At 41.9% G+C, this 27,392-nt stretch overlaps 2 protein-coding genes and 1 long non-coding RNA gene across 6 annotated transcripts in view; 2 read left to right on the top strand and 1 right to left on the bottom strand.

Moving 5' to 3' along the window:
* UQCC1 (ubiquinol-cytochrome c reductase complex assembly factor 1) overlaps positions 1-5,621 on the top strand; it is a 42,100-nt gene extending 36,479 nt beyond the window's left edge. For all 4 annotated transcript variants that reach the window (XM_083617581.1, XM_083617582.1, XM_083617580.1 and 1 more), the window contains 3 exons: positions 213-290; positions 1,104-1,217; positions 4,185-5,621. In XM_083617581.1, the coding sequence (XP_083473707.1) occupies positions 213-290; positions 1,104-1,217; positions 4,185-4,319 (327 nt within the window). In that variant the 3' untranslated portion in view covers positions 4,320-5,621. The remainder of the gene's footprint in view (positions 1-212; positions 291-1,103; positions 1,218-4,184) is intronic.
* Positions 649-27,392, bottom strand: part of LOC310764197 — a 28,886-nt gene continuing 2,142 nt past the window's right edge. Inside the window, exons 3-4 of the long non-coding RNA XR_014549053.1 lie at positions 14,186-14,258; positions 649-768 (exon numbers count right to left, since the gene is read on the bottom strand). This is a non-coding gene — a long non-coding RNA (uncharacterized lncRNA). The remainder of the gene's footprint in view (positions 769-14,185; positions 14,259-27,392) is intronic.
* Positions 14,280-26,882, top strand: FAM83C (family with sequence similarity 83 member C). The gene is made up of 5 exons (XM_083617469.1): positions 14,280-15,208; positions 19,744-19,911; positions 21,558-21,682; positions 24,329-25,416; positions 25,675-26,882. The coding sequence occupies exons 1-4, from the start codon at positions 14,660-14,662 to the stop codon at positions 25,194-25,196; spliced, it is 1,710 nt and encodes a 569-aa protein (XP_083473595.1). The 5' UTR covers positions 14,280-14,659; the 3' UTR covers positions 25,197-25,416; positions 25,675-26,882.

The following is a 27,392-nucleotide window of genomic DNA, read 5'->3' as shown; positions in this document are numbered from 1 at the left end:
ACATGCAGAATGTGGTGCTGAACATGCACCTTCCTCCTTCCTTATGTATTCCAAGGCTCTTCTGTGAAATTTGTTTATCCAGACATGTTTCCACCAAACCCTGGCCAACAAGGGTGCTTGTTCTGTTCTATCTAGATGTGGGTTGGATAAGCAAGAAACTGCTCACTTCTGATTTCCCCAGTACTACTACTGACTGCTGTTTTATTTTTCAGATTGATTCTGTTGCCCTGAAAACGAGTATGAGAAGCATGACAGAAAATTTCTATGCAGCTATTTTTGGATATGATGAGGTAATACTAATGTATGCAGACAAGATAAATGGCAGGTGCATATTATGCACTACAAAAAAGATGCATTATTTCTGTGCTGAATATACTGTGTTTTCCAAACCATAGAGATTATTCCAATGGAAGTGTGTTTGTTAGCTTGTCTTGGCTAATTTGTTCTGCTTCTGCTAATGATGCTCATTGACTAAAGCTAGGGAGTGCGATGTGGTCATAAGGGAGCTGTCTTTTGCCCATATCGTGCTGCATGTTAGTGGGGAATGTGTTGTTCATAGGTAGCATGAATCTGGGTAAAGATTTTGTGCCTCATGCAGACTTTTGTACAACTTGTTTAATTTTTTTTGAAATATAGAGTATCAGCACCTGATCCCTGAGGCTACTGAATCTGCTTCTCAGAACTGTGCTCAAGTTTTCATTGGTTTCATCACTATATCTGCTGCTTGTTTTTCCTCTGCTAATAAGTTCTCTGATGCTTTGTCTTCTCCTACCAATAAAGGAAGGCAATGTACACACCATAAAAAAGCAGTAACAGTAGTAGTATTCATATGCCACTTACAAGCCAAAACGGCTTCCGATCTGTTTACAAGTATAAAATCAATTATAAAATATCTACACACAATTAAACTACACAATAAAAAGCTAGTTTAAAAGCATAACATTTAAACTGTTATTATTGGAAAGTTTGAAGCTGTATTCGTACATTGCTACACTTTAGAGACTTAGAGGGAATGTCCAGCTAAATAGCTATTTGTAAGGTCTGAAACCACTTCCTATTTAGTGTTTACATTTTCCCAATTTGCTGTTTTTCTTTCGTTTTAGGGAATTTTATCAGATGATCATGTGCTTGCAGCAGCCATCTGGAGAAATCTGTTCAACAAGCATTGTGAAGACCCAAGGCAGCTGGAAATAATGGTGGAATATATACGCAAGCAGGTGGGCAACTATTTATAATGTGGATGTTCTCATTACATTTCAAACAATATGCATGCTTGGTGTACTTGCAACTGTGGAATAATGGCCTTTCTTCACCCCCCCCCCCAATTCCTTAACCATTGTTAAGCCTTTGAAATCTGCTTCAAACATTAGTTTACAGGCACTTATTTTCAAACATGGTTATGGGCAGCATTGACACAATCCTTAACCAGGGGAAAGCATGTTGTTTAGTCGTTTAGTCGTGTCCGACTCTTCGTGACCCCATGGACCAGAGCATGCCAGGCACGCCTGTCTTCCACTGCCTCTCGCAGTTTGGTCAAACTCATGCTGGTAGCTTCAAGAACACTGTCCAACCATCTCGTCCTCTGTCGTCCCCTTCTCCTTGTGCCCTCAATCTTTCCCAGCATCAGGGTCTTTTCCAGGGAGTCTTCTCTTCTCATGAGGTGGCCAAAGTATTGGAGCCTCAGCTTCAGGATCTGTCCTTCCAGTGAGCACTCAGGGCTGATTTCCTTCAGAATGGATACGTTTGATCTTCTTGCAGTCCCTGGGACTCTCAAGAGTCTCCTCCAGCACCATAATTCAAAAGCATCAATTCTTCGGCGATCAGCCTTCTTTATGGTCCAGCTCTCACTTCCATACACTTCCATACATCACTACTGGGGGGAAAGCATAGAAATACCATATTTTTCCATGTATAACATGACCCCATGTATAAGACGACCCCTACTTAAGGGAGCCCAAAATTTAGAAATCATTATTTTAAAGTTGTTCAGTTTTGGGGAAAATCATCCCAAAAGCTGTTGAGATTTTTTTGATCCACCGCACCTCGGAACAGCCTTGTTTCTCCAGTCAGCTCACCCAGTACTTATTGTATAAATCTGTGTATAAGATGACCTCCAATTTTTGACTAAAGGGACATTGTCTTGTACACAGTAAAATACGGTACATTGTTCCAATTCCTTAACTGTGGTTAAGGGATCAAGTTTTTCTCAACCTACATAGGCTCATGTAAGGGCAATTATAGAACAAACAAAGATTCAAAGCCGTATGGAAATTGCCCAGTCACACCTAGCAATAATTTTACCATCCTACTAACCATATATTTCAGTACCCAAATACCCAGTAGAAATGCTTTTCTAAATGTAAAGCGTTTTTGCAGGGGTGGGGGGTTGCAAACATCATTAAAGCAAAATGAGATATATTCATTTTAATGAGATAGTTAGAGTTTTTGCTTTGTAGAAAGAAAAACCACCCATAGAGGCAAAAATGAAATGGCATTTGAATGATTCCCAGCACTATAAATGAAAACTGATATATAAAGAATAAGATCTGTGGTTTTGGTTACTCTAGATGACAATCACTTGCACACAGGCAATTGGCATAATGGTTAGAGTGTAGGACCTGGACCAGGGAGGCATATTGGAAAAATCATCATCATCATTTTATTTGTATGCCGCCTTTCCATAGTTAAAACAATGCTCAAGGTGGCTTACAACATGACAAGATTTACATAATTACCAACATAACAAAAGTCATAAACAATAAATAGAACACATCAAAAGTACACAACCAAATGGAAAACAATTTCCACATGAATCATAAAATCTAAGACTAAGAATACAGTATTAATATCAATCACAATTTAAAATGATATAGATAAAAAATAATAGCAATTAAAAAAACAAAAACGGAGGCCTCTCTGCCCAGCAGCAGCAGCAGCAGTCCTTTATGGAGCCTGTCAGGCCCCGCCCCAAACCAGGTGGAGGGAAGCAGGTCAGTCCTTAGACTTCTGATCATCAGGCCAGTCATTCTCCACCTAACCTAGTTTGTGGAACACTTAGGCTAAAATATGGTAATTTCATGAGCTTCTTGGAGGTAGAATGTGAGATAAAATGCCTTTGTTTATCACATTTATCAGATGGATTACTCCAGTATGTAGGGGCCATCTGCTCATTGGAAGCCAATATTTTCTATTTGTCTTCAGATTAGAGAACAGCTCAATCTGAAACAGATACATGTTGTACAAATGCCTTTTATATGGCATTATTATATAGCATTATTTATCTGACAAGGGTGGTGCTGTGGTCTAAACCACTGAGCCTCTTGGGCTTGCCAGTCAGAAGGTTGGCAGTTCGAATCCTCGCGATGGGGTGAGCCCCCGTTGCTCTGTCCCAACTCCTGTCAACCTAGCAGTTCGAAAGCATGCTAGTGCCAGTACCTAAATAGGTAGCGCTGCAGCGGGAAGGTAAACGGCATTTCTGTGTGCTCTGGTTTCCGTCACAGTGTCCCGTTGCACCAGTAGTAGTTTAGTCATGCTGGTCACATGACCCAGAAAGCTGTCTGGACAAATGCTGACTCCCTTGGCCTGAAGAGAGAAGAGCGCCGCACCCCATTGTCGCATTTGACTGGAATTAACTGTCCGGGGTCCTTTACCTTTACCTTTTTATCTTACAAATGTCTGGTTTACTTACTAACACCTGGTGGCGCTGTGGTGTACACCACTGAGCCTAGGGCTTGCCGATCGGAAGGTCGGCGGTTCAAATCCCCACGACAATGGGGTGAGCTCCCGTTGCTCGGTCCTGCCAACCTAGCAGTTCAAAAGCTCGTCAAAGTACAAGTAGATAAATAGGTACTGCTCCGGCGGGAAGGTAAACGGCATTTCCGTGTGCTGCTCTGGTTTTGCCAGAAGCAGCTTAGTCATGCTGGCCACATGACCCAGAAAAACTGCCTGTGGACAAACATCGGCTCCCGTGGCCTGTAAAGTGAGATGAGCGCCGCAACCCCCGAGTCGTTCACGACTGGACTTAACTGTCAGGGGTCCTTTACCTTTTTTTATCCTGAAATACCATGAGATCCCAAATTCCCTCTCTTTACTTCCTTAGTGGTTGCACAGGTAGACTTCTGATGAGTGGTATCATATTTAGAATCTCTCTTGGGTGACTTGCATTATTTTGTTGTGATTGTCAGGTGCAGCACCTGGATGCTATTCCTGGAGAAGACCTGCTGCTGTCTGGTGAAGTGACCTGGCGCCCCCTTGTGGAAACAAATGCTCAAAGCATCGTGAAACCTGCTTTACCCACATATAATGATGAAGGACTCTGAAATCTTCATCACCCTGCTTGAAAACGTTTGCTGCTGACTGTGTTTAATTCTATATGTGGAACAATTCCTGGAAGTGAGACTTGATTTATACTGTAGGGATTTCCAGGAAAGAAAGGAATAAATGCTGTATTTGCTGTTTGAAAGAGTGATTAGAACTCCTCTTTTTGTAATTATTTTCACCTTAGAAATATTAACATGCTACTTTTATAGTATTATATCTGTGGTTAAATGCTGCTAGTTCATTTCAGGAATCCCTCTCAGTTCCATTATCTGGTTGTTCCAACACACAGGTTCTTGAATGGAGCTTCCTTTTCTTGAGAGCAAAATAGTTTACCAAAGTGACAGGCAATATGCTTTTCGTCTAGTAAGAGGGGATCAGCTGTCTAAACATACCATAATTCTGTCTTCCATAAAACTGGTAAGCACAAGCATGGATATGAAAGACGTTCTTTGGTACAAGTATTGTGCATCTTGGGACAAATGAGAAACTAGAATTCCAAAGCTTGAAAAATGCAGAAGTTTTTGCAAGGATTGCCTGCCCTTTCCCAACTAAGGTTAGTATGAAGCTGATCCCAATAGTGAGGGACAGTTTCCTTCCTTGCCTCTGTAATAGTTTTTATGACCCAATAGATGGAAGTTTTTGTTTCTTTTTTAATGACCCCATGGGAGGCAGAGAGCCAAACTAGACATGATATTAATGTGCAGGTTTTAAAAAATGCAGAACATCAGCTGGCATTTTCTTTCCACTGAATGTTCCATTTGCATTTGAGAAATTTACCTGAGGATTACAGCATGGGAGGAAGGTGTTACATTTCTCCTCCATGCCTGATGCAATCTTGATTATTGTCAGCCCCACCCTAGCTGATGCTATTTGCATTTTTTAAAGCTGCACATTATGCTTGTCATGTCAGGCTGGTTTGGGCCCGAGACTTGTGACTTAAAAACACTTCAGGGTTCCATGTCTCCAAACTGTGTTCTGAAGGTTTTTGCAGTATGAGCAACATTTCCTATTCATGGGTTTGTTTTGCTCAGGTCACCTCTTTATAAAATAGTGGCTCAGGATCCTACGTGACTAACAAGAGTTCATTCGCTTCAAAACAGCCCTTGTATGTGCTGCATTAAGGTTAGCGCATTATTCCATTCTAGAGGCACAACCTATTTTGTTTCTCTTATGGTACAACATGTAACCCGAGAAACAATTCTCATGTTTTTCCTTACCATGTAATGCCTTTGCTGAAAACCTGGAGAATAGTTCTCCACACACATTTTAAAATTTGATCCAAATAAATGTACTGAAAACAATATAGAAATAAGTCTTTCATTTTGTACAGCATGTGCATTCACAGAAGTTGGCTTTTGATGCTTAACCAGGTCTATGCATGTGTCTGTGCTCTTCCTCATACCTTCCAAAGGGCTGTCAAGTTTAATCCTCTTGGGGAGACTCAAACATGACCCCCAGCACACAAACCTGCTCTTCAGTGGGTGCATCCAGGCAAGCAGTCTTATGTTCTGTATTTGCTACTGGCATATAATTATGTGATGGGGTGGACTAGAAAATGCATTATTTAGTGCTATTATTCCTGGGGAGGTGGTTGCATGAAAGAAGCTTGTACTTCTTTTAAGTAAAGGCAGACGTCTTTCAATGACTGGCTTTCATAGAAGTTTCACCTTAGCTGCCTTCCTGGTAATTGTCCTGCTCCTCTCCTCATTCATTATTGTAGGGATGGGGAACCTTCAACCCTCCCAGCAACCCCAGCCAGTATTGCCCAATATCAGGGATGATGGGAGTCTAACAACATTTGTCATAGGTTACCAACGCAATCCCTGCATTTTTTTGAAAAAGTGTTGAATTAAATCTGTTGCACCTGTGTACCTATTAATGGAAATTTGCTTCTTTTAAAAGCTTGCAACACCGCTATCCCTTGCTGAGACACACTGAATCGATTCTGTTGGGGGAGGGGGGTGTCTGGGTACACTGGTAACTCTGCAAATTCAATGTGTTAGGGGGAAACTGAAAACCGAAGCCCCAGCTCCAGGCTCAGGAAGCAGGCATGCATGGGAGATGTGTGCAAATTAGTATGAAGACAAGAAAGAACAAAACTACAATGAAATGAAGTGCAACAAGCTGGCTGCTCTGAATGTACCCCTAGGCCTCTGCTCCAGCAACAATTTTCTTTGTACAAAAAAAAGTCAATTTGTTATTTTTTTCCCCAAAGCAAACTTCCTCAGTTTAACTTGTTATAAAATGAGTCATATAAAGAAACTTTATATGTGTGAGGTATATTCCACTTCTGTGAAAACATTACAAACCAAACATTTTTTTCCTCAGTTTATTTAAGATGCTTTTGTTGCAAACTGAGCTAAGGAGAGAAAACCTCTTATGTGTGAAGTATTATGCAGTGTGTGTGAGAGAGATAATAACACCTTGTAATTCATTACAGCTGTGTTGTATTTACATAAAAGAAGGCTTAGCTGTGTAGGAATTTGCTGATTAATTTATTTTTAATGGGAGTGAAGTATACCTAAGACCAAAATAAACTTTACTGTGTGTATCTTGCTGCTCCTGGAATAGATGGAAAAAGTAATGGTAGATATTTTGGCACAAAGCTACATACATTAATTCATATTCCAAATACTCAAACATTAACCCCACTCCTGAACCCAGGACTGTCTTGTCATCCAGCAATGCCATGGGAGTACAATACTGCCAGCCAACCTTAGTGGAGGCCTGGGATGCACCGGTACAAAGCTGTCATGCATCAGATACACAGTTTACAGTCTAGAATTGTTGAAGTCTTACTTCTAAGCCATGGGACCATGTGGAGCCCAGGGGACCCTGACCTCAGCATGTTTAAATACTATTGGTTTTGTTATTGGCTACTCAAATATTGGCACCTCTCTTAGTGAATTGAGTGTCAAGTTCTAGATCCATATTAATATTCTATGGCCCCAGAAAATGCCACATGGCTGTTGAGCTGCAAATGGAGGCAAAAAAGAAATGAACCATGACAGTGTTATCTTGGCTGTCAGTGTACAGTTGCAGTCAACAGAGGAAGGTAAGATACTGGTGACGTGGACTGGTTGTATACAGATGAGTGGCAGGAGGAACCAGCTGGGGAAAGACCAAGGGAAGAAGGCTTAGAGCCTGGGGAATGGTGGTGGGACAATGATGAGTGGTCAGAGGGAGACTAATGGGAAGACGAGGGGTTGGAAGCTGAAGAGGTAACAGGGCTTAGTGAGCAGGGAGGGTCTGTGGCAGAGAGAAGTCTAGAATCAGAGGCAGAGGCTGAAGTGGGAAGAGGGAGGCCAAGAGGCAGAGATGAGCCAGGCTGGTGAAGAGTCATGGGTGTCTCCCCCTCCTGCTGCAACAAGCTCCCCTCTTTTCTCCCAGAACCAGAAGAGGCATGAAAAGGGCAGAGGAAAGGTTGGCTGCCTGCAGGCACAGTCTCTGATTGCTTGGGGAAATCCCTTGAGAGGAGACTTAAGACGGCTGTGAGGAGGTGGGGACTTTTAGTCTCAGCAACTAATTTTCATCAATTTACTCCATAAATTTTCATGGAGCAAGACCTCTGGGAATGCCTGCTCTGCTCATTATTCCTGACACTCAACCAAGTCTGTAGAGATCATGTATTTGCTAACAACAGTTTATATGTTGCCCATCTGACAGTTGCCCCAGCCAAAAAAGAGTTAACTCCAACTTTGAACAGTGTGATTACTGATTGGTAGGATCCTGTGACAATTGGGTTGCAAGAAACACTGCACAGATTGTTAATTTGTCTCACATATTTACAGTGGGCCCAACACAGCACACAATCCGACAGTGAGCCATCTAATATTTGGAACTCTACAGCTACCAATAATTTCGGAGTTGACAGGGATAGGACTTTCAGCCATCAAATGCCTGAGTAAACTGAAATGCTTCACAATTCTTCCTAAAGTTAATAACGAGGGAAATTGATAGATCTCACTAAGGAAGACATTCTACAAATGGGGAGCCGCCACCAAAAAGGCCCTCTCACAGGTAATCACCAACAGGGTCTCCCCTGCTAAGTATAGGAGCCAAGATGGCTGGTGTTGGGTCCCAAGCCATTTAGGGCTTTATCTGCTCATACTAACACCTTGAATTGGGCACGGTAGCTCATTGGTAGTCAGTGCACTGCTCTGAAGACAATGGTCCCATTGGGCTGTCCCAACCTGGCAGCCACATTCTGCACTAGCTGAAACCTCCATACTGTCTTCAAGGGTAGCACCATGTAGAGCACATTACAGTAGTCCAGGTTGGAGGTCACCAAAGCCTGGACCACTGAAGCCAGGATATCACAATCCAGGGCTGGCCATAGCTGATGAACCAACCTAAGCTGAGCTAGCACCCCTAGCCACAGAAGCCACTTGAGACTCCTGTGACAGGTTGGAATCCAGAAGTAGTCATGGACTACAAACCTGTTCTTTCAGGGGGAGTGCAGTGCCTAAGTCCCAGACCCACAGACCACCTTCTTGTCAGGATTCAGTCTCAGTTTATTGACCCCCATCCAGCCATCACAGCCTCTGCTGGTTGTGATGGAATGGGGAGAGGAGAGAGAGAACTGCATGTCATCAGAATATTGATGGCACCAGGCTCCAAATCCCTGGGTGACAGTTCTCAACATTTTCATATACATAATGGACATAATGTACCCTTGCAGGACCCCACAGCTCAAAAGCTATGGGGCCAAGCAACAGTAGGCAGCAACTCAGCAGGTAGGAGTAAAACCACTTTAATGTAGTGCTTCCAGTTTCCACCTCCCTGAGTCCCTCCAGGTCACCATGGTCAATAATGTCAAAAGGTTCCTGAGTGGTCAAGAAGGATCACAGTCCCATTTTTCTCCCAAGAAAGGTCATCAGTCAGGGTGACCAAGGCTGTATTGGTGGCAAAATCAGGCCTGAAAGTTGAATATGTCTAGATAACTTATTTTCTCCAGGTGTACCTGCAGCTGTCAGCCACCACCCACTGGATCCAGAAGGGAATATTAGAGACAGGCTAGATTCAGGGAGGACCACACTTTTGAGGCAAATGCATGTTATCCTTCTCCCTTACCAAGAGTGCTTTAGCAGAAGGCTTTGATGGCCTGGACAGGGGTTTTGGGTTGAAAAGGCTGGGCCCTTCATAACCAAGTGGGGGATTTGAACTTTAGTCTTTCCAGCTTGAGTCCAACACATTGACCGCAGGTGGTTCTGCAACACCTGGGGGCAAATCCTAGCATAGTCATGAATTTGCTTAGATATCTAGATAAGGCTCTATGATTTAATCTCATTAGAATAGAGGAAGAGGTTCATTGTGAAGGCATGTAAAATGGAGATCATGAAACAGTTGGCACATTAAGAGCGCTATATGCATCATACCTCCTCCTGTGCAAACAATTGCAATCTATAACTGAAAGGTGTCTGTTGCATGTCTTTGAAGCAAGCCTGTTCCATTTCCTACAGCAGTCAGTAGACAGTACATTCAACTGTGCTCCCATGTCTGTTCACTTTAGACAAATGTTTCCTTTTAAGTTTAGGGTTCCGATATGTGAATATGTAGTTATTTTTTCCCTCAAACGTTTATTGTTATTTAGAAGATTTCTATCCCACTGTTTGGCTACAAAAATGTTTTCTCTTGTGATAAAATAGCCTCAAAGCTTCCTGGAACGGGAATTGGTTGGGGGGAAAGTTGATGTCGCAATTACTACCGAGAAGGTAGTTGAAAAATAAATAGTCACTGCATGCTTGCCAAGATGAGAGGCAGATACTAATTTCACACAGCAGCACTTTTCAAAATGAATCAGAGGGTGTGACTGAGTTTTTGTTTAGAAAGTTCCAGTAGAAAGGGCTTTATCATAACCGGAAACCATATCAACAATTAATTTCTTTGGGCGTTTTTTGTACTTTTAATTTGATCGTGCTGTACAGTCTTTCTGTGCATGGTTTCAACAACCCTGCAAAGTAGGCTATTGTAGGGATTTGATATAGGTCCAACGTTAGAAAAGACATCCCATGGAGTTAGCCACCATGTACTTCCTCCTAATTTTTAATCACAGAATTTTTATCACATAGAATCATAGGGACCCCAAGGGTCATCTAGTCCAAACCCCTACAATGCAGGAATCATAGCTAAACTTGGTCAAGACCACCCCAAGAGTATCACTGCAGAGCAGTGAATGCAGGGCAGTAGATAATACTGCCTATTATTTCTAATTACTATTATTATCCTCATTAATACTGTTTTCGAATGTGCCACCAGGGCTGTAACTATACACACCCAGATGTTTGCAAAAATGTCTAACAACAATATGTTGTGAGCAGTGCGTGTCTCCTTCACGGCTGGGACTCTCTTCCTCTCATTAGGGATTTTGCAATATTTAAATATTGCAACTCACAACTGCATGCATATCTATTTATCTAGCATCAATTCAATGGGGAAGCTCCAAGCTGCTACATTGGTGTATGCTTGCTTGCTTGCTTGCTTGCTTTCTCTTTCTCTCTGCCTTCATCTCTTCTTATACCTGCCAGACTCACAAGCAAAGCCAGGATCTACTTACTCTCCAAGCCTGCTTCCATCAATTGCTCAATTACCTTCATTAGGGCAGTGTTCTTAAACTTTGGGTCCTTGGCTATTGTTGGACCACATCTCTCATAAACTCCACCCAGTTTAGCCAGTGATGGTTGATGGGAGTTGTAGTCCCAACAACATCTGGGGACCTAAGGTTGTTGAACACTGGATAGGGGAAAATGGCCCTAGGAAGAAGACAGAGTTATTGCTATGCTCTCCCGCTGTACCTTCATCCCTGACACTGTTGCTGTGTTGAAGTGAGCAGGGCTGGATCTGACCTCTCCTCTTGCTTGCAGCATGGCAACAAAGCTCTCCACATCACACTACCCTGCAGCCCTTCCTTCCTACTGCCTCTATCTCCCCTTGGGTGAAGAGCAAGGCTGATTCAGCTCACAAGCTTGGCCTCAAGCCAAGAGAAAAATGGAAGAAAGGGTTAAGTTCTCTGATCCAGCACCACAACCCCAACAATATTGCACCCCCCCCATTACCACCACACTAGTGGGACTATTATCATCATCATTATAGCAATGGAGGAATCTAATCATAGATCTCAAAATTTCATGTCTCGTTTGACCATAAGCTAGGTGGACTTGGAAGGCTTAGAAATTAAAATGATGTTTCCCCTAACAAAAGCCATCCTGACCAAAGTAGCACCTGGCAAACATGCCTCTAGATATGGCTTCCCTTTTTTAGGCTAGGTCACATCACCAGGACACCATTAGTAATTCTGCAGCTCCAGCCCCCTTTAGGATGAGTACAGTGCCTGTGGTGGCAACAAAGGAGGAGAAAGAGGCAGAAGCTTGTGCTCAGAAGGAGTATTTAAATGTGATGGTCTTCCAAATTCATGTAGAAGAGGGCTATCAATAGCTACTAGTCATGATGGATCTGCTCTGCTTCCATAGCAATGCTTCTGTGTACCAGTTGCTGGAACCCACAGGAGGGGAGAGTGCTCTTCTGGTTGAATCCAGCTTGTGGGCTTCCCACAGGCATCTGCTGGGCCACTAGGAGAAGATGATGATGGATGAGATGGCCAATTGGCTTGATGCAGCAGGCTCATCTCATGTTCTTATAAAAATGAATGCAAACTGCTAAAGCAAATCAGTGTCTGGGGTCCAAAGAGCTTATTGAGTGAAGGGAAGACACGTCAGCCCTGCTTCCCTGCTGCCCAGATTTCTACCCCCACTGAAACCATTGCATCACATCCCAGAGTGTTGTTGGCCTTTAGGAGTAGCTTTGGGGGAAAGCGGGACAAAGGACAAAGGAGGAAGCAGGAAAACAGAAAGCTTTGTAAGCCAAAGTACACTTGGGTTACTCTGATTCCAGATGTCACCGTTGAAAAATGAACATTTCTACATGTGTAACAATCGGCAATCACGCACCACCATATTTTTGTAATGCCCACAGTTCAGAAACATTGATAAAAATGCAATCGTTTTAAGTAGCTACATGTCAGTTCTAACTGTCAGCAGCAAGGATTAATTGCTGCTCTCGTATCCAAAGGCAATATGCTTTGCGAACCTTAAAATTAGGTTGTTATTATTAAGAAAATGTATCTGGAATATTAGTTAAATACTAGAAAATACTTCAAATAGGTTTTATTCTCCAACTTGGTGCTGTCTGGATATTTTGAACTATAATTCACATCGTCTCTGACAATTAGCTATACTGGCTGGGGTTGATTGGAGATGTAGTCCAAAACGTCTGGAGGGTACCAAACTGGGGAAGGATGCAATAAACACACACACACACACACACACACACACACACACACACACAAATGGAATTCAGCCATGGCTGATCCTTAGGAAATGATCCAGTCAAAAAAAGTATAGTAAAGTTCCATTTACTTCAATAGGAAATATACAAGCATACATTCAACTCTCTCATTGAAACCAATGCAACTTCACAGTGTATATTCTGCCCTTCCTTTTTTGTATTTCTATTACTATTATTACTATTATTAAATTTCATATACCGCCCTGTACCTGTAGATCTCAGGGCAGTTCACAACATAAACGTTTGTTACTAAGTAAAGAACACTGAATATCCTCGGGGGCAATGCTTGCTCTTATGGGCATTTTCATATAATGCATAATGTATGCTATTAATATATCAATATTATTAGCCCATGAGAACAGTATGATATAACAATGAACAAATACAAATTGATCAAGGCTGGCCCTACCATTAGGCAGAGAGAGGCAACTGCCTCAGGCAGAAGGTGCTGTAGAGTAGCAATGGCAGCCCTCTGGCTGTTTCTCTTAAGCCCACCAAATGTTCCCTCTTCTTAGCTGGAGGATGCCACTGGGTATGACTCATGGCCTCCACTGGGACCCCTAAACTGGCCTGCTGCCTCAGATGCAGTGCAGGTGGCTATCCCATTGCCAGTGCAGAAATAAGATTCAGTTACCAGTTCAATTAGCTTCTGTATATTGAATGGGGAGCAGCACCATTTTGATCTTTGCCTCAGGCAACAAAATGTCTTGGGCTGACCCTGAAAGTGATAGCAGAAGCTACTTATGCATCCCCACCACCACCACATTATCAACATTGTTTAGACATATTAGTTGCTTGTTACCTAAAATGTTTTCAAGAAGCTTACATTTTTTAAAATGCACATAAATACATAATATTATTTAAACGTCATATCAAACTTTAATTTTCAAGCGAACACCTACAATTCCTTTTTTTAAAAAACACCACACGCAGCCCGTAACAGCTGCAGGAAGTTTTAGCAGCACACTAGCACCAGAACAAAATCGACTCAGACTGTCAAAAGCTGAGGAAAAGCTAAGTCTTTACCTAACATCAAAAATATGTCAGTGAAGGAGCCAGACAGACCTCACTGGGAAGAGCATTCCAGAGACAAGGAGCCACAGCCAAAAAGGCCCTAACTCAACATCACCCTCCAAGTTTCCCTCAGAATAAGTTCCAGAGGAAAGCTTCAGATGAAATAACCTAGAAATAGTCAGAATGCTGACTACACTTGTCCTAAATCTAAAAACCATGGTTATTAAAACATTATGAAAAATAAGTTTGCCTAATACTTTTCTGATGCACTTCAAAGAAAATATGTGCTCCGGAGACCCTAAACAACCACTGCCCTGCCCTGAATTACAGCAATTTGCAGAATTTATTGCACAGGTGTGCACCCATTAACACCAAAAGAAAAAAAGAATACTAATGTACACTAAAGAATGCACTATCATCTTCCTTCCTATTTCAAGCCTGGCTCAGTGTTACTACATTCTTTTTTCATTTGTGTATAGTTATTATAGTCACATAAATCCACACTGACCTTAGAACAGGTCCCAGCATTCCTCTTTCCTCTCGAGGCATGAGAACTGCCTGAACAGGTTTCAGGGTTTTGACTGCAACAGAGAAATTTGTTCACGGTTAGTTAGGGCGGGAACTTATTTGAGTCTCACTGCTTGAGGAAGCGTATCTAAAAGCAGCTACTGCAGAAAAGATGGGGAAATCCTTGACATTTCCATGAGGAAGGCAACACCGAAACAGGCCCTGGACACCAAAATTTCCAGCAACTACTTCTTCCTTCAGCAGACAAATTGGAACAACCAGAGAAGTTTCCTTCTTCCTGGAAGGAATGGATGTTTAGAAGAGGCTGAGGACAAAGGATACGGATCCTCAGGAGCTAGAGTCGTTGTGAGCTACGTTGTCGAAGAACCCAGCAAAAACCAAACAGCAAACAGGAGGACTCCTGACTGAAAAAGCAGCAGAATTTTTCTCAAGAGGCGCAACTCTGAGTACTATCATGTTTGGCTACCCAACAGCAGAGGCAATGAGCTGGCTCCACAGGGGCTATGGGAGCTCCCAAGGGACCACAGGGCAACTGAAAAGCCGTTTGGATGATCTGAAAAAGCCCTGGAGGGTGGAAATCACCCCTTCAATGCTGCAGCATAGCGAGACGGCCAGGCTGGCTGTGGACGCCTTTCTGGAACAGGGAGAAGGTGGCTACCGGCAAGCCATTACTAAGGAAAAGGAGCTGCCATTTCTTTCCACGTTAGATATGGATTACATGAGCCAACATAGTCAAAGCATCACAGGGTCTCCGATTAAAAGACGAGAGGCAGGGCTGACGAGAGAAGACAGTGGTGACGGGGCTTCCCTCCTCTCTGGAGTCACATCTGGGACATACTTCCCATTTATGTCAGACATTGACCCCCCAGATCTGGAGCTCGGTTGGCCAGAGGTTCCCACGGTCTCATCATTTGGACAAACAGAAGTCACTTTGTATTTCCAAAGGGACAAGACACACAATGTAAAGGAATTACTTCGGTCTCTGATAGGCAAGGCCAAGGCAGTAAGTAGAGCATTTGATATATAATCCAAAAGGGGAAGATGGGGCTGATCATTGGGCTTCTGGTGTTGCACTGTAATTACAGTGGTACCTCGGGTTAAGTACTTAATTCGTTCCGGAGGTCCGTTCTTAACCTGAAACTGTTCTTAACCTGAAGCACCACTTTAGCTAATGGGGCCTCCTGCTGCTGCCGTGCCACCAGAGCACGATTTCTGTTCTCATCCTGAAGCAAAGTTCTTAACCCAAGGTACTATTTCTGGGTTAGCGGAGTCTGTAACCTTAAGCGTATGTAACCTGAGGTACCACTGTACTTGTATCTTTGCAAGGCTAGTCCTACCATTAGGAAGAGTAAGTTGACTGCCTCAAGTGAGCAGTTCCCCCTTCCTGTTCCCTCTGAGCCCCCTTTCTGTACTTTTCTGTTGGCAAACAAAGCTGCATGTGCCCTACAGTCTGTCCCAGGTGTGGTGGTGGACACCATCCTGTTTCTAATATTGTGGTAAAATGCAGCTGCCTTCTGCATGTGGAGTAAGAGTGGGGTGCCCTTTTGTCCTTCATCTCTGGCAGAAAACTGTCTTTGGCCAGTCCTGGTAGTTTGCTCCCATTTTTATGATATCCTACTTAGAATTTTTGGGTTATAGCCAACACTACTGCTCTGCTCACGCAGCAGATTTCAACTTCCACATCTGAACTTCTCCCTCCTTTCATGTGCCCAGCAGTCTCCCACACAGCACCTCTACTTCCAGATGGTTGGGATTTTGGTTTGGATTTGGACAGCATTGGATACAATTATTTATGTATTATGTCAACTCCGTGTGTGTTTATGTGTGTGTTAGTATTTTAGCCTTGTATGAGTTTTTTATCTGATGGGTTACATGACAGGCTTTGACGCTCGATTGTTCAGTATTGTAGTGGGAAGTATGTCATATTTAGCTATTGCAGAAGTGGCCAATCTATATTTTCAACACCATTATAAGAATTCTGGGGGAAGAATAATATTTTGCTGCACACCTTTAGAAATTATTAGATGCACTTTTATTATTCTTTAGTATAAAGTCATCCTTGCAGCCTAGGAGCGAGAACTTCGCCATCATGGAGCAGATGGGTGTATGCATGGCCCAGGTATTATGTGCAAAACTCAAAAACAGAAGCAACATTAAACCGTAAATAATCTCTCCCAGCTTCTGAAAATGTTTTCCCTAAAGCATGAAACGGTAGAGAAAATGGTTATCATACAATCATTAAATTTGGTGTGGTCTCCAAGGACCAAATAAAATGGCTTCCTGGACCATACCTGGCCCTGCAGTCTCCTTTTGGCCATCCCTAAACTGTAGCCCAGAAGAATCTCAAGACAGGAGAGTTCTTTGGGATGAGTCAGTCAAGAAATGTATGTGGAAAATGTTATACCACAGTCTATGTGGCTTTTCTAGGAAAGAACCATGAATAGGATGCCAGGTTCCTGCCAGTTCCTTTTCTAGGATATTTCCTCAAAACTTGCCTCCATAGTAGTTTTTCCTCTTCAGTGTAAAATGTTTGATGTTTATTCCCTCAAAGGAGTAATTCCAAAGTGTTTGTGCATGTGTGTGCTATGTCAAGATGTCTACAGACCTTGCTCTGGTGACTGCTGAAAGTACTTAACAGAGTTTGCAACACATCTGTGAATAGATTTGTTTCCTAAATACATTTACATGTAGATCTGTTATTCATTTGAATAGAATTAATTTCCCTTTAATTGTCTACGACATTCACGCCAAACACTACCACTTTAACAGTCATGGTTTCCCCCAAAGAATCCTAAAAACTGTAGTTTGTTAAAGGCACTGAGAGTTGTGAGGAGGCACTAAACAAATCACAACTCCCATGATTCTCTGGAGGAATATATCAATCCATACAGCCACAGCAGGCGCTGTAAGTCTCCAGTGTGGTTTGGCTTCACCCCCAAAGGCGCACTCCTCCATTGTCTCAGATGCCAACAATAATAAGAACCGACAAGAGCTGTGTGACTGTATTGCCTGAGGAAGAGGTGGCAAGGACACATGATGGGTGGAAGGATTAAGTGCACTCCCAGTTTGTACAAATACTTAGTGCTAATCGACATTTATGGTTGAGATCAGTTAATTCAGCTGCTTACTGGAATGTTGTCGTAATATTGGTGTCATAACAAAACCCCTACAGAAATAAGAGTGTGACACTGAAATTAAGCTCATTAGTTGGCAGGGGTGCCAGATCTATGGATGCTAAAGAACTGAATAGAAGAGAGGAAATGTCACTATCATTGTGGTGGGAAAGACACACCTTGAGAAATTAGTATTTCTATTCAATTCTTATAGCAGCTTTGCATATCACAGATTAAGACTGTGCATGTGTTGTACACTTTTGCATTTGAAGCAGCTGAGACAGGACAGTTCCGAGGGTCGCTTACAAACCCATGATTACAAATGCATGTATGCACATGCGCACACGCATGCATATATAATCCACATATCACTTGTTCTAAGCCACTCATTCATTTTATTTGTATGGCATTTTTCCATACACAAAAACATGCTCAAAGCACTTACAACAAAGGAATGGGAAGGCATTTCAAACACTACAAAAACAATTTCAAAATAACATAGAAAAACAATAACATACAAGAAACACATTCCAAAACTGTAAATATAACTAAATGCAAAAAATATGTGAAGATCACTTGTGCTCTAGCTAGCTCAGCTGGTTAGAAAATGGTGCTGATAACATCAAGACTGCAGGTTTTATCCCCATATGGGACAGCTGCATTACAGGGGGTTGGACTAGACTAGATGATCCTAGGGGTCCCTTCCAACTCTACAATTCTAAGATTCTATGATACTTAAACAACATGCAGTAGCCAAAAGCAAATATAACAAGGGAGTTAGACAATGGGCCTTTTCAGCTCATACTCCTCCTTTACTGCTGTAACTCCTGTGTGCACGCTATCATTGAGCTATGGTCAATCTCCTAATATTTAACTCTATTAACTTAATATTTAATACTCATGGTGAAGCAGAAATACTTCATATGTAAAGTATACTGTTGCCAGGTTAAGGCATTTTTAATTCCCTCAGGCACTGTATATAAAATGGATGGTTTCGCTCTTATGGTAAAAGATGTTATATTTGAAACACTGTAATTGAGACTTCCATTATCCTCCTGAATTTGTTTTAAAGTTGTGGTTAATTTGTGGGGTCGTTTTTATTTATGGAGTTGTTGTTGGCTCCACCCCCACCCTGGTATTTCATTAAGTAATTGCATTTTATTGTAATTTACTATTAGGAACCAGTCTGGGATATATTTGCATGAAAGGCAGCATACAAATACTTTAGATTAATCCATCTATTTGATATGAGAAGAACTTTGAAGTACAGGATTCCCATCAGGTCCTGGCCTGCCAAACTGAGTTATGAAACTCCCTCCACAATTAAGCCTTGGGGCATTTCCAGATTGCCACCATTTTGTGGGCGGGATTCAATTGCATACTGACAAATTCAGATTGCACACCAAACCCGCTTGCAAAACAAACAAGCCCTGAACTTTCTGCTATAAGGAGTGTTGAGGAAATGCACTGAAAACTGTAGAGAAACAATTGCTTAATGTGGCTGCTATGTGGCTGCATTGTATACTGCTATGTGTTGGGGTACCAGAGTTTTGTGGGCGCAAGGCAGCCATAATTCTTATAATAAATAAAAGTTAGAATCAAGGTTTGATTAAACTGTGCCAAACATGGAAATTCCTGGGTGTGGCTTCCAACTCTACAATTCTTATTCTGTGATTCTAATGCAGCCAAGATAGCAGTAATGCTGGTTAATAGATAAGGTGATCTGGGAACAGAAATATGACCTGTTGTGATGGGGATGACCTCTACCTGAAGCACCAGGCTTGTAGCTCCTGACCTAGCATTACACCTGGCTATCCAGGCAGCTGCTGTGGCTAGGAGTGCCTTTGCTCAAGCTGAGAAGGCAGATCTAGCCACAGTGACACATGCCTCAGTCATATCACCATAATGTGTTCTACATGGGGCTTCCCTTGAAGTGTGTCTGGAAATTACACTTAGTCAAAATGCTTTCTAATGCTCACTGTTCGGCTAATACATAAATCCCAGGATTATCTGAAAGACTGGTGCTGCAATGGTATTTTATTGCAAACAACAACACTGCTAAGTCAAATCTAGAAGGAAAAAACCCCACCCTGAGTGAACAGCGGAGAGAACACTAAGATGTACCTATTTGTCAGCGATATTGCATAGACTCTCCATAAAAAGTGAGTTACCAAAGGACTGCAATTCCATACAAAAGAGCTAGTGTGGAAGCAGCCTAGGATAGTGGGCCAGAAGAATCTCACTTTGTCTCACTTTATCTGCAAAGTACTCTTGCTCTTCCATTTTCCCAAAGCAAACTACCAGTAAATCACTTATAGAGATACTGGAACTCGTTGCTATGTTTTGAAAATAATTTTTAATAGTACAGATCTACTGCTGGTATTTTTTAACATGTCTCCTATCACTTTCACCCCCATCTGTGCAGGTGATTGCGATTATGATGGATCTCTTCACAGACATGGAGATCCTCAGTGACCTGATGGAGGCATCAAGCAGACGGCGTGTTCCTGTTTACCTGATCCTTGATGAAAAGAACTTGAGGCACTTTGCAGAAATGTGCAATAAAATGGATCTCACTATGGATGACTTCCCAGTACGTTTCTAGTTAGTTTTGCTAGTATAGTACTACTAAGTTAAAACAACCTGTGAGAAAATATATGGACATTAAAGGGGGAGGACAGTTATATGCCTGTCATTATAGTGCTGTGAGAGGGGGTGGGGGCTAGAGACCTCTAACAATTCTTAGCATCCTCACCAGACCTAAACCCCAGGCTTTTTTGGAAGACATAACAGTTAAATTTGTATAACACCAATATCAGTTTGCAGTTTTGCTATACCGTCATTTAAAAAAGAAAATTGAATTTTGATCCCTGCCTCCTTACAATGTTGGTGAAGAAGTACAATGTGTTGCTGAATGTTTGTTCAGCTGGATGACAGACAGAAAAGCAAACAGGACAAGTGCAGCCTTTAAAGCAGAGGTTGTGCATTGGCAGAGGAGGCTTCACGTCTCATTTCTACCACTCAGGAGCAGCTGAAAACCCCAAGAGCAGAGACAGTGACAATTATTAGGGCTAAGTCACAAAGGCACATACCATGCATCAGGCTCAGTAACACACTGTGAGGTCTTCACCCAAATATTTCCATCCATCCATTTTGGGTGAAACCAGATAGGATGGCAACAGAAACATTTGTTTATATGCCCAGGTCTGCCTTGATCACATATAAAGATGGGTTTAATGAAAGCTCATGCTTGAAGCACATGGGGCCAGAGAGTGAATCACACACACACATCCCTTTTCTTCCATCTATGCTCATTTCTGGTATGGTAACTCAACTGAAAATAAAACTGCCTGAGGGAGCAATAGAATTTAAAATATTTTAAATACAATTGGGGCAAACATGGATTTAAACTTACGGGCCTGCTGGTGTCATGTCTAATTGTGCCCTTTGTCTTCTCAAACTATGTTCTTCTTCAAAGCACTTTCTTCAGGAATTAAAATATAAGTTCTGCCTTGGTGGATCAGACCAAGTTCATCCAGTTCAACAGAATTCTATTTCCATTTTCTAATAATCAAATAGCCTGCTTGTCTACATTATTTAATCTATATTATATTTGTCAATATGAGCCTGATCCCACACTCTTAATAACCATTCTGTATCAGAGATTTTTCTTTTCTGCCACTTTTGGGTTACTGCAATTCTGGCTGTTCGAACGTATTGCACATTTATTGATAAAGAGTTATGTCTACAGCTACTATAGCTTTCAAATATCTAAATAGGATTTGAAAGGAGTCAAATGATAGAGGCCCCACAACCGGTTTCCAGTATTTTATAATTTTAGAGTATTTTGCCTCAAAACATGAGGCAAAACAGCTCCTGGTCTTTCATATCTGCAGCAGTTATTATATTTTGAGATATATATTTAAACTGCAACTATGCATCCTCACCTGGGATTAAGCCCCAATGAACTCACTGTGCCCTACTTCCAAGTTGACATTTACTGTATATAATTGTGCTGTTAATCTTAACGGGGTAAGGAAACATGTACATGGGATTTTTTAAAGAAACATTCCCTTAAATCCAAACACACTGTTGATGTAGATATATATATTGCAATGGCAAATTCCAAGTTTCATATTAATTTATACACACTGCATACATATTTAAGTTCAGCACAGAAAAGAAGGGACATTTGTCTTTGCTCCCTTTGATCTCTACTGTGCCTTGTTCCCATTTCAGAATATGCGCATACGCTGTGTGAGTGGAGACACATACTACAGCAAAGCTGGCAAGAAGCTTACAGGACAAGCACTTGAGAAATTTGTGTTGATAGATGGCGAAGAAGTCCTTGCAGGGACCTACAGGTGAGATAATCATGAACAATGCATGTAAGATATGGCCACCTCTTTCTTTAGGACCTGTGCTATTTTAGGCCCTGTGAATAGGATTGATATGCTTGCTACTTCGTTCATGCAATTTGGCAGTGGGGTATATAAGAACCAAAACACAGCCAATCCTTTGAAATTCACACTTCTCAGAATTTTGCAGGGCAGTTCTTCCACGGAAACAGATTGTGTTGAGAGTATGACTGACCCAGACATTGTGGTTGAACATGGATCTCCCTAATCTTCTTCCAAGTAAATAGAGATAATATGACACTGACACAAACATTTATATAAAAGAGATAAGTTTCACAAGTTGACTGTCCACTCATTGATCTTGTCCCTTTCCTTGCTGATGCTATAGCATCTGTATTTCATCATCAGTAAGTGCAGCTTCCTTTTTATCTGCATGCCTCAATTACCCTGCCACACATGCCAATCCCTTGGCTTTGCCTTCAGAAGGAAACAGCCCTGTCTTGTTTTAACTGCAGCCAAGAGGACTTCCTTGTCTGATACAACTCACTCCTTTCCACCCAGACAGATTCATCAACACTTTAATAGCTGCCTTTCCCTTGCCCTCTCGTTTTAACTTACAGGAAGCCTGGGAACCCAGTGGAATGTTCCCATATCATGAAGCCATCTCAAAGAACTACAATGCATGGATTCCAAAATGGCATTTTTTTTTCTTAATGGCTTTTAATAGGAAGGGATACTTGGGTGTGGAAGTTTATAATAACTTGGCAGTCAGACTTGTTAATTGTCAAGGGCATTTAGGAACAGGGTAACTTATTGCACCAGCACAAGACACCATTGATGCAGTATTAAAACCCCACCCACTGGATTCTTGTGTTGCTGGGATTAGTTGCACTTCAACTATTCTACTCAGAATCCATTTACCCATTTCCAATTTCAAATAAACCAGACAAAACGGGACAAGTCTCCTGTACCTTTAATATTTATGTAGAATAGGATGTTTTAGCAATTGCAGCTTGTCATCCAGAGCTGAAAACCTACAACTCCTGAAATCCCTTCTTCTACATCATTATTAAGGGTCCAGAAGTTCCACCCTCCGATGCAACTCTTTTGGGGCTCTTGGTTCACTAACCCTCCTCCTTGCATTTCAATGATCCCCAGTTAGAAGAGGGAGCAACTGATGCTACTAATCTATTCCTGCCTCGCATCAGGTCCTGGATCCACTACCCCATGGGTAGGCAAACTAAGGCCCGGGTGCCAGATCCGGCCCAACTGTCTTCTAAATCCGGTCCAGGAATCAGCGTGTTTTTACATGAGTAGACTATGCTTTTATTTAAAACACATCTCTGGGTTATTTGTGGGGCATAGGAATTTGTTCATCCACCCCCCCAAAAAAAATAGTCCAGTCCCCCCACAAGGCCTGAGGGACAGTGGACCGGCCCCCTGCTAAAAAAGTTTGCTGACCCCTGCACTAGCCCCTCACCCCAACAATACTTGTGGGATTATTCACATGTTGTCCTTCCCTTGTTTGCCCACAATGCCAGGCCAGTGGGAAATCTCTAAAAGAAACGGTTTCTTTATAAAAATTCTGGAAAATGGCTAACAAAAAAATTAAAAATGCATAATACAACAGTAAATAAGAACAAAAATAAGAACATGATAAAAAAAAACTGTAAATCACAGCAGAACACTGTTAACTAATTCAATTCAGCAGCAGGAAACAACCAACGGGAACAGTGAACCAAAAAACTCAAGAGTCCCAAACTCAGAATCTGAAAGATAATTAGAGCGGAGATGGAGTGAGCTTCTCTGACAGGGTGCTGCCATTGTAAGAATGCCATATCGTAAGCTGATGATTTCCACAGTAACCCCAATGGCACACAGACCTGGAGCAAACCTTTTGGAGGAAGATGGAGGTCAAGCCTCCCTAGACACCTTGTCCTCTAAACTAAATTTTAAACCAATATATATGGAGATTAGCTCCAGTAACTCATCTTGAGCAGAAAGTGCTTTACAAATGTTCAGGAACACCCATTACTTTTTCATATCCCAGAGCTGGCCCTTAATATTGAAAATAAAGTCCAGGGCTAAACCCTTGTAAAGGATTATTCACATTCTGCAGCAAACACCCCATTTTTGCTTCAATTTCTATTTCTGAACAGTCACCTCTGTAACATGTGCTGCCAACACAGCACCACCTGGAGTTGCCAAGTGGTAGGGCCAATGATATTTCCTTACACTGTAGACTGGGGAGCAAACCAAAGACAAATCTAGGGAATACTGGTGTGGATGGAATGGCCCGCAAGGTCTTTTTCTCTGACATACTGAATATATGACAACAACAAACAAACCTACCAGCTTTCCCCCCATATCTGTTACTAGGATCTTATAACAACCATGAAATATAATAGCTTGGCATATTCAGGTAATAGCTTCAATTATTGCCCAACAAACCTAATGCTTGTGAACTCATCCTGAATCACTGCTCCTCAAACTGCTCCACCCATTATTTTCATGCACTGAAATAATACTGATGTGTTCAGCTAACTATCCTGTCCAATGCATTTCCATAGTATCCAAATAGATAACTATTTGAAATCAGAGTTATTTGGTATATTGATGATTCACAGGGTCTCTGAATCCTTTCCTTTTCAGTTTTACGTGGCTGTGCAGTCAAGTCCACACTGGCCTGGTGACACACTTCAAAGGAAAAATTGTTGAGGACTTTGACAGAGAGTTCCGATGCATATATGCCGAGTCTAGATCTGTGAACAAACTCAGCATCCCCAAAGCTGAAAAATCCACAACCTCTCCCCACAGGTTGTTGCAGAAACTTGAGCCAGTTTCTAAGCGTATTCAAATGAATGAGAGCGAGACCACAAGCCCCTCAACTAGCCTCTCAAATTCAAGCGTAGTAAGCATAAGGAGATCACCATATCTAGACCTGACAACTTCTAATGCACACTGTGAAATTAAAGAATGGACTCCCGGTGAAACAAGAATGAATGTTTCAGGCTTCCTGGGACTTAATGACTTGAAATACCAGCCCAGGGAGCTGCTGGACTCTAGCTGCAGTGCATCAGCTAAATTAAATGATGCACCTAATCTACTAAGACTTAAGACATCTTTGCTGTCAACATCTTCACCAATACTAAGCAACAATACAAGAAATGGGCACGATTTGAAGCTTCTGCCTGAGAGTATAGGAATGAAAGTCAACAAAAAGTTCCCTTATACTGTTCAAGCTATGGAAGATGTAAACAAAATACAGAAGGATGAAAAACCAGCAACTCATGGCTACAGCAGACTAGATCTCAGTAACAAGCCTACTAAATCAGTACATTTTGAGCCGAAGACCACGGATTCTAGTTCCTATTGCTCCTCTGATGATGTGCCAACGAAAAACAGCAGCAAAATACACAGGGATGAAAAAAGAATGACTCTTGGTCACAGTAAATTGGATCTCATTACCAACTATAACAAGTCAAAACCAAAGCTAGTTCACAGTCGATTTGAGATGTAATTTTGTATTATCATTTTAGCAAAAACATATGACCTGATTCAAATGGTTAATTATATCTGTAATAATACAAAAATATGGAAGTCCCAAATCTCCCATTCATAGTTGGGTGTATCAGACTTAGTTTTAAAAAACAAAAAACCTGAATAGTCTTAAAAAGGAGTCCAGAAATATAAACCCATAGCTATGTGACAGCTATAGGATGAACTCTTGATATTGTAGGGTGCTAGAATTACTGTATTTTTCGCTCTATAAGCCGCACCAGACGACAAGACGCACCTAGTTTTTGGAGGAGGAAAACAAGAAAAAAATATTCTGAATCTCGGAAGCCAGAACAGCAAGAGGGATCGCTGTGCAGTGGAAGCAGAAATCCCTCTTGCTGTTCTGGCTTCTGGGATAGCTGCGCAGCCTGCATTCGCTCCATAAGACGCACATACATTTCCCCTTACTTTTTAGGAGGAAAAAAGTGAGTCTTATAGAGCAAAAAATACGGTAATATAAAGGATGGCATATTCTGAAAGCTGGAAAAATGGTTAATCTGTACTTCTGCACCATTGCATAAGTAGTGACTCCTGAAATAATGGGTGGGGTTGACTAAATCTCTCATTTGTAGAAGTTAAGAGTATTGAATCATGACTAGGAAGTCTCTTTGGTGAGATTCATTGGGGATCTTGAACCAACTGCTATCTCTCAGCAAAATGTAGGGTTGTTGTAAGGGTAAATGAGGGAGTAGAGTGGACCTGTATGTCATCCGAAGCTCAGCGGAGGAAAACAGGATAAAAACGTAATCAATCCATAAAAAAGTAACATAAGGCACACAAACCACCCACCACCCACTTTAAAATACTGGTAGAGAGACTTCAGTGCAGCTTGTTAGTGGAATCAGAAGAACTCTCTAGTCAGAGCTGCAAGAAATCATTGCTACCAAAGGGGAAGAGTTCACAGAGGTAAAAGTTGTAAAGATCAGCAGAAGCCAAAGTAAAAGCTATGCTCCCACCTACTCCCAGTTGTTACTTGCCCACTTCTCTTTCCTTCTCCCCCAGAAATGTCAGAGTCAGGGCTGACCCATGCATGAGGCAAGGTGATCAGGCAGCAGGATCCACAGGGGCAGAATATCTGGCCTCCAATTAATGCATTGCCCGCTGCCGCCGCCACAGTAGCAGCAACAGCTACGGTGCACTCTGTGGAGGCTGGAACTGCTACCTCTGCAGCATCCTCTTGGTGAATAGAAGGTGTTCCTGGTCTCCTCCCACTCATTTCCAATATAGGTCTTTATTCCCCCCTTGTTCCCAATGTAGATCTTCACTCAGCCATTCTTCCATGGTGGCAAGGAGGTGCCATTTTGAGGTTTGCCTCAAGTGCCAAAATGTTTTGGGCCAGCCCTGCATAAAGCTATTAATTCTAATGGATGAAGCACCAGATAATATGAAAAATGCTTAGTGGTAGGGGGATTAGTCATATGAAATTATGCAAAGCTACTGTATAAATCCCAGTGCCTTGTCAGTCATAGGTTTTGCTCCTGTAAAAATAAATAAATCTGCTCTTGCAGGAAGAAAACACCGAGAATACATTGGTTTGCTTTGATTGTATCTCTGAAAAATAGCCTGTGAACCCTGTGATGAAAGATAGCATGGGAAGGGCTATAATTATTGACTCGTTGTGTTTAATAAACACTTTTGTGTTGCACAAGTTGGGCCTCTGAGTACTAAGCACTGGTGTCACATATACAAGAAGCCTTTCCAAAGTTTGATGCAGATGCCTGGAAATGTCCTGAACAGCAGCCTATACAACCTGAATTCTGAATTCCTTGAGACTATGCTGTGTGTGTGTGTGTGTGTGTGTGTGTGTGTGTGTGTTTAATTACATGAACACATGTTGTATTTATCCCAAATAGGTGGTCAACCAGATTTTAATAAAGGGTTTACACAATCCTAGAATACTTCATTCCACCTGAGTCAATGGAACAGAATTAGGTCACAGTCCAAAGTTACGCACTTGGAAGTTCCACTGATTTCAGTGGGAGGATTAATTGCATGCTTACCAATCTGAAATCAGTGACACACATTTAGCTTTGACTAACTTGAACCCTTACTTAGTAGAGAGAAGCAGGCTGTCACCACCGATGCCTGTTATTTCTCAAAATCAAGACTGGATGTGCTGCTTGAGAGCTGCACTAGTTCAGCAAAGTTTTCTGGGTTT

This window comes from Podarcis filfolensis, assembly GCF_964270895.1.
Source record: "Podarcis filfolensis genome assembly, chromosome: 6".
Classification (NCBI taxonomy): Eukaryota; Metazoa; Chordata; class Lepidosauria; order Squamata; family Lacertidae; genus Podarcis; species Podarcis filfolensis.
Note: the sequence above shows the minus strand (reverse complement) of the source record. Positions and strands in the feature narration are given on the sequence as shown.